The sequence below is a fragment of the Physella acuta genome, unplaced genomic scaffold, assembly GCF_028476545.2.
Source record: "Physella acuta isolate Inbredline_101_S28 unplaced genomic scaffold, ASM2847654v3 ptg000079l, whole genome shotgun sequence".
Lineage (NCBI taxonomy): Eukaryota > Metazoa > Mollusca > Gastropoda > Physidae > Physella > Physella acuta.
The window spans coordinates 468151-490878 of record NW_026731599.1 but is presented as its reverse complement, the minus strand read 5'-3'; the positions used below and the strand labels follow the sequence as shown (position 1 = coordinate 490878).

Here is a 22728-nt window from a genome sequence, read left to right as displayed (position 1 = left end):
TGACCTGTCTAGTCCATCACAACATGACCTGTCTAGTCCATCACAACATGACCTGTCTAGTCTGTCCATCACAACATGACCTGTCTAGTCCATCACAACATGACCTGTCTAGTCCATCACAACATGACCTGTCTAGTCCATCACAACATGACCTGTCTAGTCCATCACAACATGACCTGTCTAGTCTGTCCATCACAACATGACCTGTCTAGTCTGTCCATCACAACATGACCTGTCTAGTCCATCACAACATGACCTGTCTAGTCCATCACAACATGACCTGTCTAGTCCATCACAACATGACCTGTCTAGTCCATCACAACATGACCTGTCTAGTCCATCACAACATGACCTGTCTAGTCCATCACAACATGACCTGTCTAGTCCATCACAACATGACCTGTCTAGTCCATCACAACATGACCTGTCTAGTCCATCACAACATGACCTGTCTAGTCCATCACAACATGACCTGTCTAGTCCATCACAACATGACCTGTCTAGTCCATCACAACATGACCTGTCTAGTCCATCACAACATGACCTGTCTAGTCTGTCCATCACAACATGACCTGTCTAGTCTGTCCATCACAACATGACCTGTCTAGTCCATCACAACATGACCTGTCTAGTCCATCACAACATGACCTGTCTAGTCCATCACAACATGACCTGTCTAGTCCATCACAACATGACCTGTCTAGTCCATCACAACATGACCTGTCTAGTCCATCACAACATGACCTGTCTAGTCCATCACAACATGACCTGTCTAGTCCATCACAACATGACCTGTCTAGTCCATCACAACATGACCTGTCTAGTCCATCACAACATGACCTGTCTAGTCTGTCCATCACAACATGACCTGTCTAGTCTGTCCATCACAACATGACCTGTCTAGTCTGTCCATCACAACATGACCTGTCTAGTCCATCACAACATGACCTGTCTAGTCCATCACAACATGACCTGTCTAGTCCATCACAACATGACCTGTCTAGTCCATCACAACATGACCACACCAATTTTGCCCATTTCTAGATGGCCAAACAGACAATGGGCACCCCCCTTCATGCCTATCAGCACCGAGCCGACAACAAACTTTACAGAATCCAGAGCCCACAGAGCCCACTGGTCAGGCCAGCCGCCTATGATGACTACAACTTTGATGAGTATCCTCTGGGGACCAACACAGTCGTAGCGGTCATCTCTTACACGGTCAGCACCTTGTCCATGATGTCTGATGTTTCTACTGACCATGTTGTCTGATGTTTGTACTGACCATGATGTCTGATGTTTGTACTGACCATGATGTTTCTACTGACCATGATGTCTGATGTTTCTACTGACCATGATGTCTGATGTTTCTACTGACCATGATGTCTGATGTTTCTACTGACCATGATGTCTGATGTTTCTACTGACCATGATGTTTCTACTGACCATGATGTCTGATGTTTCTACTGACCATGATGTCTGATGTTTGTACTGACCATGATGTCTGATGTTTCTACTGACCATGATGTCTGATGTTTCTACTGACCATGATGACTGATGTTTGTACTGACCATGATGTCTGATGTTTGTACTGGCCATGATGTCTGTACTGACCATGATGTCTGATGTTTTTACTGACCATGATGTCTGATGTTTCTACTGACCATGATGTCTGATGTTTTTACTGACCATGATTGTTGATGTTTCTACTGACCATGATGTCTGATGTTTCTACTGACCATGATGTTTCTACTGACCATGATGTTTCTACTGACCATGATGTTTCTACTGACCATGATGTCTGATGTTCCTAGGGTTATGACATGGAGGATGCTATGATCATCAACAAATCTTCCTATGAGAGAGGTTTTGCTCATGGCTCTATCATTAAGTCTGAGGTCAGTCAAAATAGTCTCTTGATCACCACCACATGACCACACCACCACATGACCACACCACCATCTGACCACACCACCACATGACCACACCACCACATGACCACACCACCATCTAACCACACCACCACCTGACCACACCACCACCTGACCACACCACCATCTGACCACACCACCACATGACCACACCACCACATGACCACACCACCACATGACCACACCACCACACCACCACCTGACCACACCACCACCTGACCACACCACCACATGACCACACCACATGACCACACCACCACATGACCACACCACATGACCACACCACCACATGACCACACCACCACCTGACCACACCACCACATGACCACACCACATGACCACACCACCACATGACCACACCACCACCTGACCACACCACCACATGACCACACCACCTGACCACACCACCACCTGACCACACCACCACCTGACCACACCACCACCTGACCACACCACCACATGACCACACCACCACATGACCACACCACCACATGACCACACCACATGACCACACCACCACATGACCACACCACCACATGACCACACCACCACATGACCACACCACCACATGACCACACCACATGACCACACCACCACATGACCACACCACCACCTTACCACAACACCACCTGACCACACCACCACATGACCACACCACCACCTGACCACACCACCACCTGACCACACCACCACCTGACCACACCACCACCTGACCACACCACCACATGACCACACCACCACATGACCACACCACCACCTGACCACACCACCACCTGACCACACCACCACATGACCACACCACCACCTGACCACACCACCACCTGACCACACCACCACCTGACCACACCACCACATGACCACACCACCACATGACCACACCACCACCTGACCACACCACCACATGACCACACCACCACATGACCACACCACCACATGACCACACCACCACATGACCACACCACCACATGACCACACCACCACATGACCACACCACCACCTGACCACACCACCACCTGACCACACCACCACATGACCACACCACCACATGACTACACCACCACATGACTACACCACCACATGACCACACCACCACCTGACCACACCACCACCTGACCACACCACCACACCACCACACCACCACACCACCACCTGACCACACCACCACCTGACCACACCACATGACCACACCACCACATGACCACACCACCACCTGACCACACCACCACCTGACCACACCACCACACCACCACCTGACCACACATCTCTGTCCCCCAGGAAGTTGACCTGCGAACAGTCAGCCGGGATCACGGACCCCGAGCATTGGTGTTTGGTGAGTACAGTCAGGTGACTTGTACATCAGGTGACTTGTACATCAGGTGACTTGTACATCAGGTGACTTGTACATCAGGTGACTTGTACATCAGGTGACTTGTACATCAGGTGACTTGTACATCAGGTGACTTGTACATCAGGTGACTGACTTGTACATCAGGTGACTGACTTGTACATCAGGTGACTTGTACATCAGGTGACTTGTACATCAGGTGACTTGTACATCAGGTGACTGACTTGTACATCAGGTGACTGACTTGTACATCAGGTGACTGACTTGTACATCAGGTGACTGACTTGTACATCAGGTGACTTGTACATCAGGTGACTTGTACATCAGGTGACTTGTACATCAGGTGACTGACTTGTACATCAGGTGACTGACTTGTACATCAGGTGACTTGTACATCAGGTGACTTGTACATCAGCTGACTGACTTGTACATCAGGTGACTGACTTGTACATCAGGTGACTTGTACATCAGCTGACTGACTTGTACATCAGGTGACTGACTTGTACATCAGGTGACTTGTACATCAGGTGACTTGTACATCAGGTGACTTGTACATCAGGTGACTTGTACATCACGTGACTGACTTGTACATCAGGTGACTTGTACATCAGGTGACTGACTTGTACATCAGGTGACTTGTACATCAGGTGACTTGTACATCAGGTGACTTGTACATCAGGTGACTGACTTGTACATCACGTGACTGACTTGTACATCAGGTGACTTGTACATCAGGTGACTGACTTGTACATCAGGTGACTTGTACATCAGGTGACTGACTTGTACATCAGGTGACTTGTACATCAGGTGACTTGTACATCAGGTGACTTGTACATCAGGTGACTGACTTGTACATCACGTGACTGACTTGTACATCAGGTGACTTGTACATCAGGTGACTGACTTGTACATCAGGTGACTTGTACATCAGGTGACTTGTACATCAGGTGACTGACTTGTACATCACGTGACTGACTTGTACATCACGTGACTTGTACATCAGGTGACTTGTATTTTCAGGCTGTCAGACAGATGAATGTTCAGGAAAATTGGACCCTGATGGATTACCTCCAATTGGAGCTAGGTTGACTAATGGCGACCCTTTCTACAGGTACCATCAGCTACTGGGGCCTCCAGTATGCTTTTAGTATCCAGTAGTATAAGTTATTGCCCTTGGCAGTCAGTAGTATAGGTCAGGGGTCAGCAACCTGCGGCGAGCCGCACGCAACTCTTTTGATGTCAAGATGGGGCTCTTTGGCTCAATGCACAAATATTAATATTTATTTTATTTTCAAAACTCATAAGAATATTGTTCTGCAACACTCAGTAATTAATTATATAATCATAAACATTAAACATTTGCTATTCTATTAGAATATTTAGGTACTCCCTATTTTCAATGTACTTCCTATTAAACTGTTCATCCCGAATTGAAACACTCAACTTCATGGTGGATATCACAAAGAAAATAAACGAGCTAAATGTAAAACTGCAAGGAAAGGAAAACTCAGCCCATGCCTTGCTTTAGAAGTGGATGTTTCGAAAAAAATACTTTTTTTTGTTGAAGACATGGAGAGCGGTAAATTACTTGATTTAAATAAACCGGGAGTGATCTCCCCTAAACTTTCTCGAATATTTTTATTTAAAATAACAGGGGATGGGAACTCGGGCTATAGACATGATTTTTAATCCATTTTAAATACTTAAAGTTTTAAAAATAGAATAAAATCTTGTAGACAAAAGAATTGCACACAAAGTGAACGCTAAATAAAAAAGTGCATAATAGTGCGCAATATTATTAGTACTTTAAAAATTTACATTAGTTTTTTGAGAAATCGGAACTAGCGTAAATTACTACTTCCGTTCAATGGAAATGACTCAAAATTTAACAGAAGGTAGAGAATTAGATCTTTTACTTACCTGTGAAATTTCGTTTATCTATCTGAAATAGTACTCAAGTTATAGGCTTTTGAAAATTTCAAAGTAGGAAAAGTACCACTTCCGGTTATCGGAAATTGCTCAAAAGTTGATACGGATCTACGATTTCGATAAAATACTTATATATGAAATTTCATCAACCTAGCTGTAACGGTACTCAAGTTATCGTGTTTACACACACACACACAGACAGACACACAGACATACGGACAAGATTGCAAAATTATGTTTTTCCGTATCAATGAGATGTAAAACGTCGAGATTTGTAAAAATCAGCATTACAACAAACAAAACGAACGATGGATTCACTGAGAGCAATTCAAAACAAATGCAAGTACTCTGACGTTCATAGTAGACCCTCTCAACAAAAACAAATGAGATTAACTTTGAGCTATTTGGAATTGATGCTGGTTTGCTTCAAATGCAATTGCTGGATTTGAAAACGTATCATTTGTGGAGCGGAAAATTCACAGAACTCAAGAGCAAGTAAAAATAGTTGAAAGTCCAGTAAAACATGCATGCTGCACAACTGGACAGCTGAAAGAAATATCGCGAGTTGAGGCACTCATATGTCACGCATGGAATAAATTTGCAGGATGGTACAGTAACATGGAGAAGTTGACATCTGGAGTGCTGACGATCGTTAGGTCAACATATTCGTGCTAGCAAGAGTTCTCTTACATGAATATAATAAAAAGTAAAGTAAGAAGCCAACTAACAAATAAAAATCTAGAGGCGTGCTTGAAACCTCCTAAAACAAGAAGTTATGAGCCAGATTTAAACAAACCAAACGGCATGCAACGTCTATGCTCCCATTGATGTAACTAATGTAAATGTTCAATGATTATAGCTATACTATTTGATTACTAATTTTATTACTCTAGCAGAGCTAGCTAAAATACTATAAAATGTTATGTGCGAAATACTATTTGATTACTAATTTTATTACTCTAGCAGAGCTAGCTAAAATACTATAAAATGTTATGTGCGAAACATGTGTATTTTTAAAAAATATGAATAAATATCATTTCATTTTTAAAGCTATTTATTTAAATTATATATATATATATATATATATATATATATATATATATATATATATATATATATATATATATATATAAAATCCTAAATATTGAAAAAATAAACCGGGAGTGATCTCCCCTAAACTTTCTCGAATATTCTTATATAAAATAACAGGGGATGGGAACTCGGGCTATAGACATGATTTTTAATCCATTTTAAATACTTAAAGTTTTAAAAATAGAATAAAATCTCGTAGACAAATTAATTGCACACCAAGTGAACGCCCAATAAAAAAGCGCATAATAGTGCGCAATATTATTAGTACTTTTAAAATTTACATTAGTTTTTTGAGAAATCGGAAGTAGCGTAAATTACTACTTCCAGTCAACGGAAATTACTCAAAATTTAACAGAAGGTAGAGAATTAGATCTTTTACTTACATGTGAAATTTCATTTATCTATCTGAAATAGTACTCAAGTTATAGGCTTTTGAAAAATTCAAAGTAGGAAAAGTACCACTTCCGGTTATCGGAAATCGCTCAAAAGTTGATACGGATCTACGATTTTGATATAATACTTATATATGAAATTTCATCAACCTAGCTGTAACGGTACTCAAGTTACCGTGTTTATACACAGACACACACACAGACATACGGACAAGATTGCAAAATTATGTTTTTCAGTGAGGTGTAAAACGTCGAGATCTGTAAAAATCTCGATTTTTTTTTTTTGCACGATTAGAATACTTTCTCTATACTTCGTATATACGAGAAAGTAAAAAGTGACTCTTCAAAAACTGGTAAATTTTGTAAATTGCATCTTTTGGCTCTTCCGTCTCAAAAGGTTACCTACTCCTTGTATAGGTTATTGCCCATGGCAGTTAGTAGTTTATTGCCCTTGGTTATATTCCAGTTATTTGAATGTCAGCACTGGTGAGTACAGGGTAGTTCCCTACAAGAGTTTGGAGGAGGCCACAGTTGTACAGATCAAAGTTCTTGGTGACCCGCTGGGGACTGAGGCCTTAAATCATGTCTGCTTTGTTCTCCGCATCCCTGTAAGTCATGTGTCAGATTTGTTGGATGTCAGACAGACATGCACCGTTTGTGTCAGACAGACATGCACCATGTGACAGATAGATACTTTTAAAATGTGTGTCACGTTGTCATATGTCTGTGTCACGCTGTCATATGTCTGTGTCACATTGTCATATGTCTGTGTCATGCTGTCATATGTCTGTGTCACATTGTCATATGTCTGTGTCATGCTGTCATATGTCTGTGTCACGCTGTCATATGTCTGTGTCACGCTGTCATATGTCTGTGTCATATGTCTGTGTCATGCTGTCATATGTCTGTGTCACGCTGTCATATGTCTGTGTCACGCTGTCATATGTCTGTGTCACGCTGTCATATGTCTGTGTCACGCTGTCATATGTCTGTGTCACGCTGTCATATGTCTGTGTCATGCTGTCATATGTCTGTGTCACGCTGTCATATGTCTGTGTCATGCTGTCATATGTCTTTGTCACGCTGTCATATGTCTGTGTCACGCTGTCCTATGTCTGTGTCACATTTTTTCCCCTAGAGAAACCCAACTATTGGAGACAAATTTGCCAGTCGTCATGGACAGAAAGGAATCTGTAGGTCAGTGCTGTCTTTGTCAGCTGTCTGTAGGTCAGTGCTGTCTTTGTCAGCTGTCTGTAGGTCAGTGCTGTCTTTGTCAGCTGTCTGTATGTCAGTGCTGTCTTTGTCAGCTGTCTGTATGTCAGTGCTGTCTTTGTCAGCTGTCTGTATGTCAGTGCTGTCTTTGTCAGCTGTCTGTAGGTCAGTGCTGTCTTTGTCAGCTGTCTGTAGGTCAGTGCTGTCTTTGTCAGCTGTCTGTATGTCAGTGCTGTCTTTGTCAGCTGTCTGTAGGTCAGTGCTGTCTTTGTCAGCTGTCTGTAGGTCAATGCTGTCTTTGTCAGCTGTCTGTAGGTCAATGCTGGTGACTTGTGTGTAACATGTATTGAAATGATTTCTACTTTTAGTATGCTGTGGCCTACACCTGATATGCCCTTCACAGAGAGTGGGATGGTCCCTGATATCATCTTCAACCCTCATGGGTTCCCATCTAGAATGACCATTGGTATGTTTGGCGTGGACAAACAGATGAGACAAAAGAATGAAATAATAAAACAACTGACCCATAGAACACAAACATCCCCATCCACCCCCAACATACAAAAACCATCCACCCCCCACATACAAAAACCTTCCACCCCCCCCCCCCCTCCTGTGTTGCAGGTATGATGATTGAGAGCATGGCGGGGAAGGCGGGCGCCCTACACGGTCTGTACTTGGATGCCACTCCCTTCACATTCTCTGAACACCAGCCAGCCATTGACTACTTTGGACAGATGTTAACAGCAGGTGCAGTCTCAAGCATTGCTTTTTTAGATGGCACTAGACAGTCAGTAGATGGCACTCTAAGTCAGTAGATAGCAATCTAAGTCAGTAGATAGCAATCTAAGTCAGTAGATAGCAATCTAAGTCAGTAGATAGCAATCTAAGTCAGTAGATAGCAATCTAAGTCAGTAGATAGCAATCTAAGTCAGTAGATAGCAATCTAAGTCAGTAGATAGCAATCTAAGTCAGTAGATAGCAATCTAAGTCAGTAGATAGCACTCTAAGTCAGTAGATAGCAATCTAAGTCAGTAGAGATCACGCTATTAGTTTAAAGTTTTTAGGTATCACTATAGGCTACAGGACAATACCCCCCCCCCCCCCTTAAGTTAGAATCTTAACTCAAATTCTCTACCTATATATCACCTTAATCCTTACCTTAAGAAAAAAACCAAAACCTAAGCATTGACTTCAGCCTAAGTTGTAGGGCCAGGTCATTAGTGTTATTCTCACAAAACCAACTCAAGACATTGGTTTAAGCCTAACCTTGACCATAACAATAACCTTAATCCTAGCCCTGACCATAACCCTAACCCCAAATCTAACTCTAGCCCTAACTTTAACCCTAGCTGAACCTTAAGCTGTGTCAGGGGGGGGGGGGGGGGGGATTGACAGGGGGGTAATTACTCCAAGGGGGGGGGGGGGGAATGCCCTGTTCCCATCACTATATCCATCATCAAAGTTGTTAGATATCACTCTATTAGTTTTAAGTTTTTAGGTAATTTAGATATCACTCTATTAGTTTTAAGTTTTTAGGTAATTTAGATATCACTATATTAGTTTTAAGTTTCTAGGTAATTTAGCTATCACTCTATTAGTTTTAAGTTTCTAGGTAATTTAGATATCACTATATTAGTTTTAAGTTTCTAGGTAATTTAGATATCACTATATTAGTTTTAAGTTTCTAGGTAATTTAGATATCACTCTATTAGTTTTAAGTTTCTAGGTAATTTAGATATCACTCTACATCATCCAAGTATTAGTATTCCTATCTACATCTGCAAAGTTTGAACACATATTCTACTAATGCCAGTGGATGTGACATGTCCCTCCTAATGCCAGTGGATGTGACATGTCATTCCATGTCAGAGATTTTACCCCCAAAGAAGTTTCTAGATTTTTGTTTTTATATTCTGTGTGCAGTTCTCTACATATTTTGAGTAGTCGTTTCAGTAGTTTTAATTTATTTTTTAAAGACACAGATAATTAATTAAACACTATATCACTGAGATTATCAAGCTATTAAAATTAGCAATCAGAATGTGTTTTTTTATTATAAGTAGCCTAAATCCTGGGATATTAAACTTGTGGGTACAACTTGTCCATTGTTTAGGTGGGTACAACTTGTCCATTGTTTAGGTGGGTACAACTTGTCTATTGTTTAGGTGGGTACAACTTGTCCATTGTTTAGGTGGGTACAACTAGTCTATTGTTTAGGTGGGTACAACTTGTCTATTGTTTAGGTGGGTACAACTTGTCCATTGTTTAGGTGGGTACAACTTGTCTATTGTTTAGGTGGGTACAACTTGTCCATTGTTTAGGTGGGTACAACTAGTCTATTGTTTAGGTGGGTACAACTTGTCTATTGTTTAGCTGGGTACAACTAGTCTATTGTTTAGGTGGTTACAACTAGTCTATTGTTTAGGTGGGTACAACTTGTCCATTGTTTAGGTGGGTACAACTTGTCCATTGTTTAGGTGGGTACAACTTGTCCATTGTTTAGGTGGGTACAACTAGTCTATTGTTTAGGTGGGTACAACTAGTCTATTGTTTAGGTGGGTACAACTTGTCTATTGTTTAGCTGGGTACAACTTGTCCATTGTTTAGGTGGGTACAACTTGTCCATTGTTTAGGTGGGTACAACTTGTCCATTGTTTAGGTGGGTACAACTAGTCTATTGTTTAGGTGGGTACAACTAGTCTATTGTTTAGGTGGGTACAACTTGTCTATTGTTTAGCTGGGTGCAACTTGTCCATTGTTTAGGTGGGTACAACTTGTCCATTGTTTAGGTGGGTACAACTTGTCCATTGTTTAGGTGGGTACAACTAGTCTATTGTTTAGGTGGGTACAACTAGTCTATTGTTTAGGTGGGTACAACTTGTCTATTGTTTAGCTGGGTACAACTAGTCTATTGTTTAGGTGGTTACAACTAGTCTATTGTTTAGGTGGGTACAACTTGTCCATTGTTTAGGTGGGTACAACTAGTCTATTGTTTAGGTGGGTACAACTTGTCTATTGTTTAGCTGGGTACAACTAGTCTATTGTTTAGGTGGTTACAACTAGTCTATTGTTTAGGTGGGTACAACTTGTCCATTGTTTAGGTGGGTACAACTAGTCCATTGTTTAGGTGGGTACAACTTGTCCATTGTTTAGGTGGGTACAACTTGTCCATTGTTTAGGTGGGTACAACTTGTCCATTGTTTAGGTGGGTACAACTTGTCCATTGTTTAGGTGGGTACAACTTGTCCATTGTTTAGGTGGGTACAACTTGTCCATTGTTTAGGTGGGTACAACTTGTCCATTGTTTAGGTGGGTACAACTTGTCCATTGTTTAGGTGGGTACAACTTGTCCATTGTTTAGGTGGGTACAACTTGTCCATTGTTTAGGTGGGTACAACTTGTCCATTGTTTAGGTGGGTACAACTTGTCCATTGTTTAGGTGGGTACAACTTGTCCATTGTTTAGGTGGGTACAACTTGTCCATTGTTTAGGTGGGTACAACTTGTCCATTGTTTAGGTGGGTACAACTTGTCCATTGTTTAGGTGGGTACAACTTGTCCATTGTTTAGGTGGGTACAACTTGTCCATTGTTTAGGTGGGTACAACTTGTCCATTCTTTAGGTGGGTACAACTACTATGGCACAGAAAAGCTGTACAGTGGTGTGAGCGGTCAAGAGATGGAGGCGGACATTTATTTTGGCCTAGTTTACTATCAACGTCTGCGTCACATGGTGTCTGACAAGTATCAGGTCAGGGCGACCTTTGTTTGACATTTTGGCTGCTTTCATCTGTTCATGTCCTACTCATTGTCCTACTTGATGTCCTTGTGTGCTATCATGTCTTACTCATTGTCCTACTTGATGTCCTTGTATGCTATCATGTCTTACTCATTGTCCTACTTGATGTCCTTGTATGCTATCATGTCTTACTCATTGTCCTACTTGATGATGTCCTTGTATGCTATCATGTCTTACTCATTGTCCTACTTGATGTCCTTGTATGCTATCATGTCTTACTCATTGTCCTACTTGATGATGTCCTTGTATGCTATCATGTCTTACTCATTGTCCTACTTGATGTCCTTGTATGCTATCATGTCTTACTCATTGTCCTACTTGATGTCCTTGTATGCTATCATGTCTTACTCATTGTCCTACTTGATGTCCTTGTATGCTATCATGTCTTACTCATTGTCCTACTTGATGATGTCCTTGTATGCTATCATGTCCTACTCATTGTCCTACTTGATGTCCTTGTATGCTATCATGTCTTACTCATTGTCCGACTTGATGTCCTTGTATGCTATCATGTCTTACTCATTGTCCTACTTGATGTCCTTGTATGCTATCATGTCTTACTCATTGTCCTACTTGATGATGTCCTTGTATGCTATCATGTCCTACTCATTGTCCTACTTGATGTCCTTGTATGCTATCATGTCTTACTCATTGTCCTACTTGATGTCCTTGTATGCTATCATGTCTTACTCATTGTCCTACTTGATGATGTCCTTGTATGCTATCATGTCCTACTCATTGTCCTACTTGATGTCCTTGTATGCTATCATGTCTTACTCATTGTCCTACTTGATGATGTCCTTGTATGCTATCATGTCTTACTCATTGTCCTACTTGATGATGTCCTTGTATGCTATCATGTCCTACTCATTGTCCTACTTGATGTCCTTGTATGCTATCATGTCCTACTCATTGTCCTACTTGATGATGTCCTTGTATGCTTTCATGTCTTACTCATTGTCCTACTTGATGATGTCCTTGTATGCTATCATGTCCTACTCATTGTCCTACTTGATGTCCTTGTATGCTATCATGTCTTACTCATTGTCCTACTTGATGATGTCCTTGTATGCTATCATGTTTTACTCATTGTCCTACTTGATGATGTCCTTGTATGCTATCATGTCTTACTCATTGTCCTACTTGATGTCCTTGTATGCTATCATGTCTTACTCATTGTCCTACTTGATGTCCTTGTATGCTATCATGTCCTACTCATTGTCCTACTTGATGTCCTTGTATGCTATCATGTCTTACTCATTGTCCTACTTGATGATGTCCTTGTGTGAACCAGGTGAGGACCACAGGACCAGTGGATCAAGTGACCCAGCAGCCAGTCAAAGGTCGCAAGAGGGCAGGTGGGATACGTTTTGGTGAAATGGAGCGTGACGCTCTAATAGCTCACGGCACAAGTTTTCTGCTTCATGATCGCCTCTTTAACTGTTCCGATAAATCCAAGGTAAATAATGATACATCTTTTCCCATCAATTAAAGGTAAATAATGATACATCTTTTCCCATCAATTAAAGGTAAATATTGATACACCTTTTCCTATCAATTAAAGGTAAATATTGATACACCTTTTCCTATCAATTAAAGGTAAATATTGATACACCTTTTCCTATCAATTAAAGGTAAATATTGATACACCTTTTCCTATCAATTAACCCTTTATCTACTGACGGTACTTATAAGTACCATTTTAATTAGGTGCCTGTATTATTCTTAATTTAATACGAATTTTTAAATTTTTTGATGAAATTAATAGAATTATCTCCCCTGAGTCGCAGGTAGTTGGAGGGATCGATGTTTTTTGAAAATTTCAGGTGTGGCGCCATTTTTAATGTCTTGCTTTATCAGTAGTTCACAATTGTTATGTACAGTTCTCACACATGTTCCTGATTTCCCTTTGTTTTACCTTATTTTTCAAGTTTTCAACCCCAAATATTATTTATTGGCACCTTCAATACTTTGGCAAACGCGTTTAACTTCTAGTTATACAATTTTAATCAAATTGTCATTGTACTAGATTGATGTTTACAAGTGGACTTATAAGTACCGTCAGGGCACACGGTCATTTTTTTAGGAAATGGCAGATTTTCTATGTGGAGTGACATAAATATTATTTTGGTAATAATTAATTCTTGAAATGTACTCAAAAAATTGATATTTACATATTTGTAAGAAGGTTAGCATATGGTTTACCTAAGAAATATTGTAATTACATGTTTCTAGTAGTAAAAGAATAACAAGAATAAAGGTAGCAGTTGCTGGCTCGTTTACTAGGTTTAGTATACTTCATTTGTATACCAAAGCCTAGTTCTAGTAGTAAGATTTAATTTGTTAGTTATATTTACTGCAATAAACTGTCTTGCCTACAATAACTAGCATTTACATAATGTATACCTGTAGACTAGTAATAGTCCATACGTCTGCATATAGTGTAGATCTATAAGGTAAATTTTAATCAGTAAACACAAAACAGTAGGCCACTACGGCTATTCTAAACTATTGAGCTCACTTTTATTTATGAACTTTACAATGTAGTGTAGACTTTTCATAACATTCTAGTAGGCTACAATTATACTAGCTTTACAAGTAGTAGTGTACTGAATAACTAGGATTTCGTTTTCAAAATATTTGTTTATGCGGCTCATTGTAATGGCTATTGGAAGCCTCCAGCAAAAGCAGGTTCAGTCCGGCAACTGTTGCCACACCAGAAAGACGACAGACAAGAATGTCTCAGGAATGAGGGAGCATGACATATCAGCTCCTTTTGCTGTGTTTAAGGTCTAAGATGTGTTCCGATAGAAAATCAAGTAAAAATCAAACTCAAAATATATTTTTGAGCTGTGTTTATGTGTGAAAATTACAAAAAATGATTGTTATAATGAGTGCCATGTTATTAGTTAATAAGTTGTATTGTTTTTTCCTGTTTTGTGAATTTTTTAATTTTCAGAAAAGATGTCCTACATTCCTGACGGTACTTATGTGTACCAATATATGTTTAGGTCCTTAAAAATTTACGAAACAAAATTTCCTTCGACATATTCTTTAAGTGTGCCAAAAGCAATATGATACACCTTCTCCTACCACCTATGGTGTATGATACACCTTCTCCTACCACCTATGGTGTATGATACACCTTCTCCTACCACCTATGGTGTATGACTCTATTTTTCAGGCCTACCTATGGTGTATGACTCTATTTTTCAGGCCTACCTATGGTGTATGACTCTATTTTTCAGGCCTACCTGTGCAGGCGGTGTATGACTCTACTGTCGCCCCTACCTATGGTGTATGACTCTATTTTTCAGGCCTACCTGTGCAGGCGGTGTATGACTCTACTGTCGCCCCTACCTATGGTGTATGACTCTATTTTTCAGGCCTACCTGTGCAGGCGGTGTATGACTCTACTGTCACCCCTACTGACTCTATTTTTCAGGCCTACCTGTGCAGGCGGTGTATGACTCTACTGTCACCCCTACCTATGGTGTATGACTCTATTTTTCAGGCCTACCTGTGCAGGCGGTGTATGACTCTACTGTCGCCCCTCTATTTTTCAGGCCTACCTGTGCAGGCGGTGTATGACTCTACTGTCACCCCTACTGACTCTATTTTTCAGGCCTACCTGTGCAGGCGGTGTATGACTCTACTGTCACCCCTACTGACTCTATTTTTCAGGCCTACCTGTGCAGGCGGTGTATGACTCTACTGTCGCCCCTACTGCCTCTATTTTTCAGGCCTACCTGTGCAGGCGGTGTATGACTCTACTGTCACCCCTACTGACTCTATTTTTCAGGCCTACCTGTGCAGGCGGTGTATGACTCTACTGTCGCCCCTACCTATGGTGTATGACTCTATTTTTCAGGCCTACCTGTGCAGGCGGTGTATGACTCTACTGTCGCCCCTACCTATGGTGTATGACTCTATTTTTCAGGCCTACCTGTGCAGGCGGTGTATGACTCTACTGTCACCCCTACTGACTCTATTTTTCAGGCCTACCTGTGCAGGCGGTGTATGACTCTACTGTCACCCCTACCTATGGTGTATGACTCTATTTTTCAGGCCTACCTGTGCAGGCGGTGTATGACTCTACTGTCGCCCCTCTATTTTTCAGGCCTACCTGTGCAGGCGGTGTATGACTCTACTGTCACCCCTACTGACTCTATTTTTCAGGCCTACCTGTGCAGGCGGTGTATGACTCTACTGTCACCCCTACTGACTCTATTTTTCAGGCCTACCTGTGCAGGCGGTGTATGACTCTACTGTCGCCCCTACTGCCTCTATTTTTCAGGCCTACCTGTGCAGGCGGTGTATGACTCTACTGTCACCCCTCTATTTTTCAGGCCTACCTGTGCAGGCGGTGTATGACTCTACTGTCACCCCTACTGACTCTATTTTTCAGGCCTACCTGTGCAGGCGGTGTATGACTCTACTGTCACCCCTACTGACTCTATTTTTCAGGCCTACCTGTGCAGGCGGTGTATGACTCTACTGTCGCCCCTACTGCCTCTATTTTTCAGGCCTACCTGTGCAGGCGGTGTATGACTCTACTGTCACCCCTACTGACTCTATTTTTCAGGCCTACCTGTGCAGGCGGTGTATGACTCTACTGTCACCCCTACTGACTCTATTTTTCAGGCCTACCTGTGCAGGCGGTGTATGACTCTACTGTCACCCCTACTGACTCTATTTTTCAGGCCTACCTGTGCAGGCGGTGTATGACTCTACTGTCACCCCTACTGACTCTATTTTTCAGGCCTACCTGTGCAGGCGGTGTATGACTCTACTGTCACCCCTACTGACTCTATTTTTCAGGCCTACCTGTGCAGGCGGTGTATGACTCTACTGTCGCCCCTACCTATGGTGTATGACTCTATTTTTCAGGCCTACCTGTGCAGGCGGTGTATGACTCTACTGTCGCCCCTACTGCCTCTATTTTTCAGGCCTACCTGTGCAGGCGGTGTATGACTCTACTGTCGCCCCTACTGCCTCTATTTTTCAGGCCTACCTGTGCAGGCGGTGTATGACTCTACTGTCGCCCCTCTATTTTTCAGGCCTACCTGTGCAGGCGGTGTATGACTCTACTGTCACCCCTACTGACTCTATTTTTCAGGCCTACCTGTGCAGGCGGTGTATGACTCTACTGTCGCCCCTACTGCCTCTATTTTTCAGGCCTACCTGTGCAGGCGGTGTATGACTCTACTGTCACCCCTACTGACTCTATTTTTCAGGCCTACCTGTGCAGGCGGTGTATGACTCTACTGTCACCCCTACTGACTCTATTTTTCAGGCCTACCTGTGCAGGCGGTGTATGACTCTACTGTCGCCCCTACTGCCTCTATTTTTCAGGCCTACCTGTGCAGGCGGTGTATGACTCTACTGTCGCCCCTACTGCCTCTATTTTTCAGGCCTACCTGTGCAGGCGGTGTATGACTCTACTGTCGCCCCTCTATTTTTCAGGCCTACCTGTGCAGGCGGTGTATGACTCTACTGTCGCCCCTCTATTTTTCAGGCCTACCTGTGCAGGCGGTGTATGACTCTACTGTCGCCCCTACCTATGGTGTATGACTCTATTTTTCAGGCCTACCTGTGCAGGCGGTGTATGACTCTACTGTCACCCCTCTATTTTTCAGGCCTACCTGTGCAGGCGGTGTATGACTCTACTGTCGCCCCTACCTATGGTGTATGACTCTATTTTTCAGGCCTACCTGTGCAGGCGGTGTATGACTCTACTGTCACCCCTACTGACTCTATTTTTCAGGCCTACCTGTGCAGGCGGTGTATGACTCTACTGTCACCCCTACTGACTCTATTTTTCAGGCCTACCTGTGCAGGCGGTGTATGACTCTACTGTCGCCCCTACTGCCTCTATTTTTCAGGCCTACCTGTGCAGGCGGTGTATGACTCTACTGTCGCCCCTACTGCCTCTATTTTTCAGGCCTACCTGTGCAGGCGGTGTATGACTCTACTGTCGCCCCTCTATTTTTCAGGCCTACCTGTGCAGGCGGTGTATGACTCTACTGTCGCCCCTCTATTTTTCAGGCCTACCTGTGCAGGCGGTGTATGACTCTACTGTCGCCCCTCTATTTTTCAGGCCTACCTGTGCAGGCGGTGTATGACTCTACTGTCGCCCCTACTGACTCTATTTTTCAGGCCTACCTGTGCAGGCGGTGTATGACTCTACTGTCACCCCTACTGACTCTATTTTTCAGGCCTACCTGTGCAGGCGGTGTATGACTCTACTGTCACCCCTACTGACTCTATTTTTCAGGCCTACCTGTGCAGGCGGTGTATGACTCTACTGTCACCCCTACTGACTCTATTTTTCAGGCCTACCTGTGCAGGCGGTGTATGACTCTACTGTCACCCCTACTGCCTCTATTTTTCAGGCCTACCTGTGCAGGCGGTGTATGACTCTACTGTCGCCCCTACTGCCTCTATTTTTCAGGCCTACCTGTGCAGGCGGTGTATGACTCTACTGTCGCCCCTCTATTTTTCAGGCCTACCTGTGCAGGCGGTGTATGACTCTACTGTCGCCCCTCTATTTTTCAGGCCTACCTGTGCAGGCGGTGTATGACTCTACTGTCGCCCCTACCTATGGTGTATGACTCTATTTTTCAGGCCTACCTGTGCAGGCGGTGTATGACTCTACTGTCACCCCTCTATTTTTCAGGCCTACCTGTGCAGGCGGTGTATGACTCTACTGTCGCCCCTACCTATGGTGTATGACTCTATTTTTCAGGCCTACCTGTGCAGGCGGTGTATGACTCTACTGTCACCCCTACTGACTCTATTTTTCAGGCCTACCTGTGCAGGCGGTGTATGACTCTACTGTCACCCCTACTGACTCTATTTTTCAGGCCTACCTGTGCAGGCGGTGTATGACTCTACTGTCGCCCCTACTGCCTCTATTTTTCAGGCCTACCTGTGCAGGCGGTGTATGACTCTACTGTCGCCCCTACTGCCTCTATTTTTCAGGCCTACCTGTGCAGGCGGTGTATGACTCTACTGTCACCCCTACTGACTCTATTTTTCAGGCCTACCTGTGCAGGCGGTGTATGACTCTACTGTCGCCCCTACTGCCTCTATTTTTCAGGCCTACCTGTGCAGGCGGTGTATGACTCTACTGTCGCCCCTCTATTTTTCAGGCCTACCTGTGCAGGCGGTGTATGACTCTACTGTCGCCCCTCTATTTTTCAGGCCTACCTGTGCAGGCGGTGTATGACTCTACTGTCGCCCCTCTATTTTTCAGGCCTACCTGTGCAGGCGGTGTATGACTCTACTGTCGCCCCTACTGACTCTATTTTTCAGGCCTACCTGTGCAGGCGGTGTATGACTCTACTGTCACCCCTACTGACTCTATTTTTCAGGCCTACCTGTGCAGGCGGTGTATGACTCTACTGTCACCCCTACTGACTCTATTTTTCAGGCCTACCTGTGCAGGCGGTGTATGACTCTACTGTCACCCCTACTGACTCTAATTTTCAGGCCTACCTGTGCAGGCGGTGTATGACTCTACTGTCACCCCTACCTATGGTGTATGACTCTATTTTTCAGGCCTACCTGTGCAGGCGGTGTATGACTCTACTGTCGCCCCTCTATTTTTCAGGCCTACCTGTGCAGGCGGTGTATGACTCTACTGTCACCCCTACTGACTCTATTTTTCAGGCCTACCTGTGCAGGCGGTGTATGACTCTACTGTCACCCCTACTGACTCTATTTTTCAGGCCTACCTGTGCAGGCGGTGTATGACTCTACTGTCGCCCCTACTGCCTCTATTTTTCAGGCCTACCTGTGCAGGCGGTGTATGACTCTACTGTCACCCCTCTATTTTTCAGGCCTACCTGTGCAGGCGGTGTATGACTCTACTGTCACCCCTACTGACTCTATTTTTCAGGCCTACCTGTGCAGGCGGTGTATGACTCTACTGTCACCCCTACTGACTCTATTTTTCAGGCCTACCTGTGCAGGCGGTGTATGACTCTACTGTCACCCCTACTGACTCTATTTTTCAGGCCTACCTGTGCAGGCGGTGTATGACTCTACTGTCACCCCTACTGACTCTATTTTTCAGGCCTACCTGTGCAGGCGGTGTATGACTCTACTGTCACCCCTACTGACTCTATTTTTCAGGCCTACCTGTGCAGGCGGTGTATGACTCTACTGTCGCCCCTACCTATGGTGTATGACTCTATTTTTCAGGCCTACCTGTGCAGGCGGTGTATGACTCTACTGTCGCCCCTACTGCCTCTATTTTTCAGGCCTACCTGTGCAGGCGGTGTATGACTCTACTGTCGCCCCTACTGCCTCTATTTTTCAGGCCTACCTGTGCAGGCGGTGTATGACTCTACTGTCGCCCCTCTATTTTTCAGGCCTACCTGTGCAGGCGGTGTATGACTCTACTGTCACCCCTACTGACTCTATTTTTCAGGCCTACCTGTGCAGGCGGTGTATGACTCTACTGTCGCCCCTACTGCCTCTATTTTTCAGGCCTACCTGTGCAGGCGGTGTATGACTCTACTGTCACCCCTACTGACTCTATTTTTCAGGCCTACCTGTGCAGGCGGTGTATGACTCTACTGTCACCCCTACTGACTCTATTTTTCAGGCCTACCTGTGCAGGCGGTGTATGACTCTACTGTCGCCCCTACTGCCTCTATTTTTCAGGCCTACCTGTGCAGGCGGTGTATGACTCTACTGTCGCCCCTCTATTTTTCAGGCCTACCTGTGCAGGCGGTGTATGACTCTACTGTCGCCCCTACCTATGGTGTATGACTCTATTTTTCAGGCCTACCTGTGCAGGCGGTGTATGACTCTACTGTCACCCCTCTATTTTTCAGGCCTACCTGTGCAGGCGGTGTATGACTCTACTGTCGCCCCTACCTATGGTGTATGACTCTATTTTTCAGGCCTACCTGTGCAGGCGGTGTATGACTCTACTGTCACCCCTACTGACTCTATTGTTCAGGCCTACCTGTGCAGGCGGTGTATGACTCTACTGTCACCCCTACTGACTCTATTTTTCAGGCCTACCTGTGCAGGCGGTGTATGACTCTACTGTCACCCCTACTGACTCTATTTTTCAGGCCTACCTGTGCAGGCGGTGTATGACTCTACTGTCGCCCCTACTGCCTCTATTTTTCAGGCCTACCTGTGCAGGCGGTGTATGACTCTACTGTCGCCCCTACTGCCTCTATTTTTCAGGCCTACCTGTGCAGGCGGTGTATGACTCTACTGTCGCCCCTACTGCCTCTATTTTTCAGGCCTACCTGTGCAGGCGGTGTATGACTCTACTGTCGCCCCTCTATTTTTCAGGCCTACCTGTGCAGGCGGTGTATGACTCTACTGTCGCCCCTCTATTTTTCAGGCCTACCTGTGCAGGCGGTGTATGACTCTACTGTCGCCCCTCTATTTTTCAGGCCTACCTGTGCAGGCGGTGTATGACTCTACTGTCGCCCCTACTGACTCTATTTTTCAGGCCTACCTGTGCAGGCGGTGTATGACTCTACTGTCACCCCTACTGACTCTATTTTTCAGGCCTACCTGTGCAGGCGGTGTATGACTCTACTGTCACCCCTACTGACTCTATTTTTCAGGCCTACCTGTGCAGGCGGTGTATGACTCTACTGTCACCCCTACTGATTCTATTTTTCAGGCCTACCTGTGCAGGCGGTGTATGACTCTACTGTCACCCCTACTGACTCTATTTTTCAGGCCTACCTGTGCAGGCGGTGTATGACTCTACTGTCACCCCTACTGACTCTATTTTTCAGGCCTACCTGTGCAGGCGGTGTATGACTCTACTGTCACCCCTACTGACTCTATTTTTCAGGCCTACCTGTGCAGGCGGTGTATGACTCTACTGTCACCCCTACTGACTCTATTTTTCAGGCCTACCTGTGCAGGCGGTGTATGACTCTACTGTCACCCCTACTGCCTCTATTTTTCAGGCCTACCTGTGCAGGCGGTGTATGACTCTATTTTTCAGGCCTACCTATGGTGTATGACTCTATTTTTCAGGCCTACCTGTGCAGGCGGTGTATGACTCTACTGTCACCCCTACTGACTCTATTTTTCAGGCCTACCTGTGCAGGCGGTGTATGACTCTACTGTCGCCCCTACTGCCTCTATTTTTCAGGCCTACCTGTGCAGGCGGTGTATGACTCTACTGTCGCCCCTACTGACTCTATTTTTCAGGCCTACCTGTGCAGGAGGTGTATGACTCTACTGTCGCCCCTCTATTTTTCAGGCCTACCTGTGCAGGAGGTGTATGACTCTACTGTCGCCCCTCTATTTTTCAGGCCTACCTGTGCAGGCGGTGTATGACTCTACTATCGCCCCTCTATTTTTCAGGCCTACCTGTGCAGGCGGTGTATGACTCTACTGTCGCCCCTACTGGTTGAGAAGGCGGAAGAGACGAGGTCAAGGACAAAGTTTTGCCACCAGGTTGTGTGCCAACACTGTCAGCGTCGTGACACCATACAGCCTGTCAGTGTACCCTATGTGTTCAGGTACCTTCTGGCAGAGATGGCAAGTGTAGGGGTCAAGGTCAACTTACAGGTCAAACCAAATATTTGACAGCCACACATTCTTGGCAATAAATTTGTACTCTCACATTTTCAAGCCTTTTTAATTGCAATTTGTATTTACCCCCACCCCTCCAGTCCATCAAGCACCCCCACCCCTCCAGTCCATCTAGCACCCCCACCCCTCCAGTCCATCAAGCATCCCCACCCCTCCAGTCCATCAAGCACCCCCACCCCTCCAGTCCATCACACATGTTGCTAATGACTAAAAACAAGTTGGAACAAAACTTTTAATGTTTGGCCTGGTAATAAACTGTCTGACATGTTTCCAGGATGTTGAGACATGCTGCCAGGATGTTGAGACATGTTGGGGATGTTGAGACATGTTTCCAGGATGTTGAGACATGCTGCCAGGATGTTGAGACATGTTGGGGATGTTGAGACATGTTGCCAGGATGTTGAGACATGTTGCCAGGATGTTGAGACATGTTGCCA

The 22728-nt window shown here is 44.3% G+C and overlaps 1 protein-coding gene across 1 annotated transcript in view; it reads left to right on the top strand.

Moving 5' to 3' along the window:
* The window catches only part of LOC131956700 (DNA-directed RNA polymerase I subunit RPA2), a 53059-nt gene extending 30736 nt beyond the window's left edge, over positions 1-22323 (top strand). Inside the window, exons 21-31 of the mRNA XM_059321261.1 lie at positions 1045-1221; positions 1815-1898; positions 3207-3261; positions 4297-4387; positions 7156-7297; positions 7828-7886; positions 8270-8367; positions 8526-8651; positions 11526-11653; positions 12996-13160; positions 22061-22323. Of these exons, the coding sequence (XP_059177244.1) occupies positions 1045-1221; positions 1815-1898; positions 3207-3261; positions 4297-4387; positions 7156-7297; positions 7828-7886; positions 8270-8367; positions 8526-8651; positions 11526-11653; positions 12996-13160; positions 22061-22285 (1350 nt within the window). The 3' untranslated portion in view covers positions 22286-22323. The remainder of the gene's footprint in view (positions 1-1044; positions 1222-1814; positions 1899-3206; positions 3262-4296; positions 4388-7155; positions 7298-7827; positions 7887-8269; positions 8368-8525; positions 8652-11525; positions 11654-12995; positions 13161-22060) is intronic.
* Positions 22324-22728: the final 405 nt, after the last annotated feature.